Raw genomic sequence first — 7308 nt, 5'->3', positions numbered from 1 at the left:
TCAGGGGCTGCTTCTCTTCGCTTTGAAACTAGCTTAGAACATCCTTTGCTCAGAGTCGGACATTCTCTGCCCACTGGGCTAGGGAAACTGCCATGAAGCCCCTAGGTGGGCGTGGTTAAAGACCCGGTAGGGAAGGATTAGTTCTACTAAAAAAAAAAAAATGGACAAATGTCTACAGTGAGGCAGGTACCAGTGGGTGGGAGGAGGTACCCCCAGGGGACAGCAACAACCAGGACACAAGGAGAAGTGGGAGCCACTCATCCACTGCCATCCAGATTCTCCCGTGGCGGTCACCGATTCCAGATGCCCCCTAGCGAAACCTTGACAATGCACGGCCTCTCCCCAAGACTGGACCTCATTAAGGGGCCATGTGGGTCCTGGAAAGACAGCTGGGTTGAAATCCAGGCTGCCACTTATTTGCTGTGCGACTTTGAGTCATTTAGGCATTTTAAGCTTTATGTCCTTCCTCAGAAGAGTGGTTCCTTATCTTCCTGCTGTGGAAGGGTCAGATTAGAGCAGGCAGGGGACCTAGTGAACTAAGATGCTAAATACTTGTAAAATCAATGTTGTTGTTGCTGTCATTATCATTACTGTTATTACTATTGGTACTGCTATGTAAGTGGTGCCTTACTTAAAGACGGTGGGAGAGGGAGGGAGGAGAGAGGCGGCCTCTCTGCCACTTTCACTGAACAGCATCTGGGTTTCCCTGGCCAGGCGCTGAGCGGTCTCGAGGCTTCGAAGCAGATGTGCTGGGCCCCGAGAACCCGGGCCCAGACCCCAGCCTCTTCTGCCCCGCCGCGACCAAGCCACGATTCTCTGAGCCCGCGCGCCCCCTGCTGGAGGCTGGGCACGGGTACAGCCTCCAGACTGTATATAAAGGCAGCGTGGGGCGCAAGACCAAGACGCGAGCGAGAGCTGAGCCGGCGCGGAGGGAGAGCGCTGTGCTGGCCGAGGTCTCCGAGCGGCTCGCCATGGCTGGCGCAACTCAGCATCCCCCTTACCTGCACCTTGCGGAGCTGACGGCGTCCCAGTTCCTGGAAATCTGGAAGCACTTTGACGCAGACGGTCAGTAAAGCGCTCAACTTCTGTGCCCATCAGCCCCCAGGGGACTTGCTGTGGAGGGGAAGGGATAGTGCTCAATGCAAGCACGGGTACATCTTTGCCACAGGTGGGGTTTTGGCCACAGAGTCTGCTGGAGTCAGGGTCTCGCGTTTGGGAGACATCTGGGTGCTCAGATGACAATTGTCAGTAACTTTTCTTCCCTGACATAGACGACTGAGAGCCCATCCGCTCTTGCAGCCCCATCCTGGGCAAGTTGGAGCTTTCCCAGAGAGGAGGCCTGGGCTGGGAGGGCTCCCCATTACTCTCCCTGCCATCTCCCCACCCTTTTCTTCAAGGTAACTTGTTGGTTTCAGCTGCCGCAGCCACAGGTCTCAGAAGCCCACTCAAATCTTTCCTCAGGTTCTCCTTTTGTTAATACCAGGTTAGCCCCATCACCATCCTGGGGGCTGAGGGAAGCTGGGGACTCTGAAGGGAAACCCTCGGCCTCCCCAGCCTGACTGGCTGAGAGCAGGGGTGGAGAAGGGCATTCCGGGCCTTGCAACCCATAGGCTTCCTTTGCCCATTTTCCAATTTTTATAGACATTTGGGTTTCCCAGCAGTGGGTGTGGTGAAGGCAGGGCTGGGGTTCCAGCCCCAGACCTGCTCCCTTGTGGTGATGATCCTGTATGTTTTTGGTGACCCCGTTCCTGGGTAAGGGGAGGCACAATCTTAAATGCATCAGTGACTGCCCCTCTTCTCTGTGTGGTTTTGACACTGACTCACCCACAGAGCAAGAGCTGGATTGAATAGCCTTTAGAGGTGGCTTCCAGCACTGGCATTCCAAGAGTCTGTGATGCTTCGACTCGAGCATAAAGGAAGGCCCTGTTTGGAGGCTTCTCCTATCACTAGACAGTCTTTCTCCATCACTCCAAAAAACAGGTGATCTGCTCTTCTTCTCTGAGGCCTTGGCTGGCGTGAGCATCCAAAATGTTCTGGCATTTCTGGCCCAATGGCAGGGTGGTGGCTCACAGTTTTTATCCGAAGATTGAGAGTGAGGGGGATGGGAATAAGAGAGAAAATCAGGCGGTGGTTTACTTGATCCCTCCCGCCTACCTTTCTCACCTCAGTGAGGTGTGGAAGTGGCTAAACAGAGGCCCTCTGCTCACAGCACAGTGGGAAGGTATGGATTAATGTCTAGGGACACTAATCAGTGAAGCTTTGTCCCCCATGAGAAAAACCTGGAGGGGCAGAGGACTGGGCAGCTGGATACCTGGTTGAAGACCCCCATCTGCCTATGAATTACTGAAGGAGGTTGGGTAGATTGTTAAATCTGTAAAATGGGGCCAAGAAGGGGTTGTGTTTCCAGTCCCTGGCTCATGCAGCTAAAACTCCCTTGGTGAAAAGGGCTATAATAGACTTACAGCCTCTTAGTATTCCAGATGACATGCACATTCCCTAAGGATGCTCCTGCCAGTTTATCTGCACCTTGCATGATTCAAGGAAAGTTACCAAGTGGCAAGTTTATACCACCAGCCTCCTGCCAGATGAGTCAGCTATAAACAGAACTTTACAATTCTACTTTTTCTCTGTTCTCATAGGGACAACAAGTAGGGCTGTCCATAATCATGCAAATCCTTACATTTATATGAGACGCCATAGTTTTCAAAACACAATTGCACCTTCTTGAGTCTCACCCTGTAAGGCTGCTGGGAAGATTATGATTCTCCTTGTACAGACAAGGAAACAGACACAAGGAGTGACTTGTCCAAGGTCATGTAGGAGGTTAGGGGCTGATTTCTGACCAGGGCTTATTCCCACACTCTGGATTCTGGACACCTGATTGGGTTGGGAGAAGGGTTTACTATGACGATAGGTATAAGTCTCCCTTCCATTTCCCAAAGAAGAGCCCCAACCCAGCCTTGAAGGTGACCAGCAGTTCTTTTATCCCAGAGGGGTCTGTGGCTTAGAGCATGGCTAAGCTAGAATAGACCCAAGAGTCTTTAAGGACCCCCACAGGTGGTCCTGTGCCTGTGGCTTTCCCTTGATGCTATCTGAAAGGAGAGCTAAAAGCTTGCTTCTTGGCATTCTTGTCCACTGGGCTCCCCATTGCCCTCTCTGGGTCACACCTTCAGGGAAGTCCCAAGGAGGGACCAGGGGCTAACAGAGAAGAAAGGCAAAGAGAATGAAAATGCCAATAAGGTTGAAGAGAAAGGTGATTTAAGAAAATACAGACACAGCCAACTGAGAATTCCACAGAAGGATCCAAAACAAGGCTTTGGGCTGCCTTGCTCTGTGCCTTCTCTCTGACCTTCCTCCTTCTCTCCCTTCCCCTTCTGACCACCTGCAGGCTCCCAGCAAGCCCTCTCCTCACCACTTGTGCTCCCTGCCCTACTCTGGGCCTCTCTTTTACTACTTCTGGCTTCTGTTTTTCTCTCCGTCTCCAAGAGTAGCCCTGCCACTCAAAACCTTAAAAACCTCTGGGAGAACTCGCCTTTCTTGCTTACCAGGCCCCTGGAGTTAGCTCACTGGAGCCCAATTAATCACAGCCACCTGTGAGAGAGAGCCACTTCCCCACCCCTCTGGACTGCCACATCCTATAGTAAATAAAGGAGACCTTAGGAGAAAGCTGGACTCCAAGGAAGGAGGGGAGCCAGGAGGGAAGAGGGTACAGCCCTTAACTCAGCCCATTCTTAAGCAGGAGGAAGAAAAGAATTACATTATTTTCAAAACGATCATGAGCCTTGCTGTGGAGAAAGGAGCAGGTGTTTTGAGAGTGAGAAATTGGGACTCAAAGAGGCAAAGTTCTTTTCTTAAGATCACCCAGGAAAGCAGGAAAGGGAACCCAGGAATCCTATCTCCCAGCCCCCTATACTATTCCATGGACTCTTGCTCAGGGGTCAGCCAAGGTTATGCCTTTGGAAAGATCCAGATGTTGTCTCTCAAAGGCAAGCATAGGGAAGGTGGCAGCCAACCCTACTCTGTGACTGAGTTGAGAGTTGGGACTCTTCCACGTATCACTTCCATGCTCTGAATGACCCTTAAACCTGTTGCCGTTGAGTGGAGTCTGATTCATAGTGACCCTATAGAACATAGTAGAACTGCCCATAGGGTTTCCCCGGCTGTAATCTTTATGGAAGCAGACTGCCACATCTTTCTCCCATGGAGTGAGTACCTATTGGGTTCGAACCACTGACCTTCCATTAGCAGTTGAGTGCTTAACCGCTGTACCACCAAAACTCCTGAATGACCCTTAAAAAAAAAAAATTTTTTTTTTTTTTTTTTTTGACCCTTACGTGTCCTTATATTCCTGAGTCTGTTCTGTTGCTTCCTGGCCATGTCTTTGTCAGGAACATTCTTACTCTGCAAGATCCAGACAGCTACGTGGTCCCCACTAGATGAGCCGAGGGGTTTCTATTCTGAGGGCCATCAATAGAAGAGCCACGCAAGGGGGAGGTTGTGACTCATAAGAGAAATACCTTAACCTTTTGTTACTCCTCTGGAATCAAGTAAGAGAGTAGGGGCCAGATGGGCCAGTGGTTCTCCCCAGAGGCCAACAGACGTTCATAAGACCTTGGAGCAAGACCATGTAGCGAATCCTACTCATTTTTAAGAATCTAGCCTGCATAGACATGCTCACAAAAAGTTATATGAACAAGGGAATCTATTACAGTGTTTTCTGAAATATTGAAAATTTAAGGGGTGGGAATGCCTATCACTTAGGCATTGTAGTAATTTCTACAATGAAATATTATGAAATCAAGAATGGGGAGCTTCTGCACTGACATGGGAAAATGGCTAAGATGTAAGAGAAAAAGAAAACTGTAGCAGAACACTATTACGTGAGCCTATTTTTTATTGTTAGCAAATTTGGATGTTGGAAAATATTTCAAATGATATAACTGAGCAGTGCTGGTTATCTACTGTGAAGGGCAGATTAGGTAAAACTCAAGAACATTTTCTTCTACTTTCTAACTTCCGTAGTGTTTGAAAATTTTACAGGAGGTTGTGTTTCTCTTGTAATCAGCAAAACAATGAAGATGTAAGAAGAAAATAATTTTATGGATACCCTCCCCTACAAATGTCTGTGTGTGTTTGTATGTTGGGTCTCCAGGTGTGGGAATCTGTCCAGACTTTTCTGGACCTTCGTCCACATCTAAACGTACCTGGTGAAGCAGGGCCTTCTCCAAGCCTCTCAAGGGACTGAGTCTTTGTTCCTTATCTCTGAGGGCCCCAGCACTTGAGCACTTTGAAAATTAGTGAAGGAAGGACCACAAAGGGCCAAGGAAGCCCCTGCCCCGTCTTCCTGCCTCTGTCCTCCTAAACCCAATGGTAAAAAAAAAAAGAAAAAAGTACCCTTCAAACTCACACACCACTGAGGACCACATGCCAGAACCCTGTGCCCAGACAGTCTCCCCTGGGTGGTGGAGTGCTGGCCTATGCTAAGCGCCTTCTGTTCGGATCTCATGCCCTGCATCCTGCCTCTCTGACAGTGATTGCACCAGCCAGGGGGTGGTGGCTGTGTCTGTGAAGAGCCTGGGTTCCCCTGGGGAGGCAGCTGAGGGGACAAGTTTTTACAAACAAGACGTTCAGCCTGCTTCGCCAGGGCAGCCGACAGCCCAGTCAATCCGGGCGGCCCTGGCCAGCTCACGCATTTATTCTCCCTCTCTAGACATCAGGGGTTTTGCTAGCTGAGCCCAGGGCAGGGGGAGGAGGGGTGCGGGGAGGTTTCCAGGGTTAAGGAGACCCCTCAGGGAAATCTACTTCAACCTCAGGGAGCCAGAATTAATAGAGCAGGCATGTAGCTCTTGGAGAACAGCACCGCCCCAGCCTGGCCGCTCTGCTGGGGGTTTGCATCATGTGCCCTCCTTTGCCAGGCTGGTCCCATCTAGGGCCTCTGACTTCAGCCCTCTCCCCTCCCCTTCGGCCCTCTGCTGTCTCCCCTCCTCTCTCACCCCATCTGCCCATCCTCTGGCTTCCCCCAGGCCTGTGAACCAGTCCAGCATCAGGCTGTCAGATGTCTGCAGGTTCAGATGACCCAGCCTGGCTCCAGAGCCCCTAGTCCAGAAGCAGCACAGGCTGGAAACACAGATTCAAATCCAAATGTCTGAACATTCACCCACTAGCTGCCTACACTGGGTTCTCGCCCTCCAACCCCCTCGCCAGGAGCCCCTGGGAGAGGGGTGAGAGAAAGAGACAGAAAGAAGCTGGGACAAAAACAGACACGGACACAGGTTGTCCTGTGGATGAGCAAAAGGGAACCAGGCCAGTCCAGGACCTCTGCTAGCTGTGTGACTGAATCCCTGTACCCCTGAAATTCCTCCAAAGATGGGGTCAATAGTACCTGTCTTGCTTACCTGACAGAGTTGTGAAGTGCAGGTAAGAAGGGAAATGGAAAGCTGTTTGTAAATGGTGAGCACCATGTCAAGTAACATTAATATTAGGGCAGAGCCTGAGGCAACCAGTTTCTTGCCCAAAAAGGTGGAATTTAACTGTCCCAGAGGGTACTCAGGCAGAGGGTAGAGGGTTATTTGCCTTTTGATCAGTCTGAACTCCACACAGTCACCAAGTGGCCTGGCTTCATGAATGTTTTCTTGTGCAACTGAATGAGGACATTCAAACCCGCATAGCTTCCCTACCAGATTCTCTCTAAACTGTGCATTATAGAGTGCTACACAGGTTGGTGAGCCACATCTAGGCCAGTAGTTCTCACACGTCAGCATGCGTGAGAATCTCCAAGAGCGCTTGTTAAAACACAAATTTCTTAGCCCCACCCCGAGAGATTCGAGTTCAGTACATCTGGCATGGTGCCTGAGAATTTGCACACTGTGAGAACTATCAAATCAGTGCTTCTCAGGCTTTAGCTTGCTGAAGCATCACCTAGAAATCAAGATCAAACAAATAAACAATCTTGGTGAGCCCTGCCCTGAAGAGTCAGATTTGGTAGGTCCCAGGTGGGGCCTGGGACTCTGCATTTTTAATAAGCTACCAGGTGATGCTGATGCAGTTGGCCCCAGACTACACTTGGAGGAGCACTGATCTAAGCCCCCCAAGTCAGGACAGGTATAGTCCCTGGTCAACACTGAGAACCCAAGTTGCCCATCTCAGGGCTCATGCTGGTCCGCCACCTCAACCTCACATGTTTGAAGCCACAGGCACTGTCTTTCTAAAATGAAGACACTAACCTTGCTAGCTTTAAAGACATGTCAATGTCTTTGAGTCATTTCTGACTTCTTTTAAATAAACTTTTTATTGAAGTACTACATACAT

At 50.1% G+C, this 7308-nt stretch overlaps 1 protein-coding gene across 1 annotated transcript in view; it reads left to right on the top strand.

Annotated features, from left to right (window-relative positions):
- Positions 1-971: 971 nt before the first annotated feature.
- The window catches only part of CALB2 (calbindin 2), a 28416-nt gene continuing 22079 nt past the window's right edge, over positions 972-7308 (top strand). Inside the window, exon 1 of the mRNA XM_049864454.1 lies at positions 972-1065. Within this exon, the coding sequence (XP_049720411.1) occupies positions 972-1065 (94 nt within the window). The remainder of the gene's footprint in view (positions 1066-7308) is intronic.

The sequence above is a fragment of the Elephas maximus genome, chromosome 21, assembly GCF_024166365.1.
Source record: "Elephas maximus indicus isolate mEleMax1 chromosome 21, mEleMax1 primary haplotype, whole genome shotgun sequence".
Lineage (NCBI taxonomy): Eukaryota > Metazoa > Chordata > Mammalia > Proboscidea > Elephantidae > Elephas > Elephas maximus.
The sequence above is the reverse complement of the archived record's forward strand: the minus strand, read 5'-3'. Positions and strand labels throughout refer to the sequence as shown.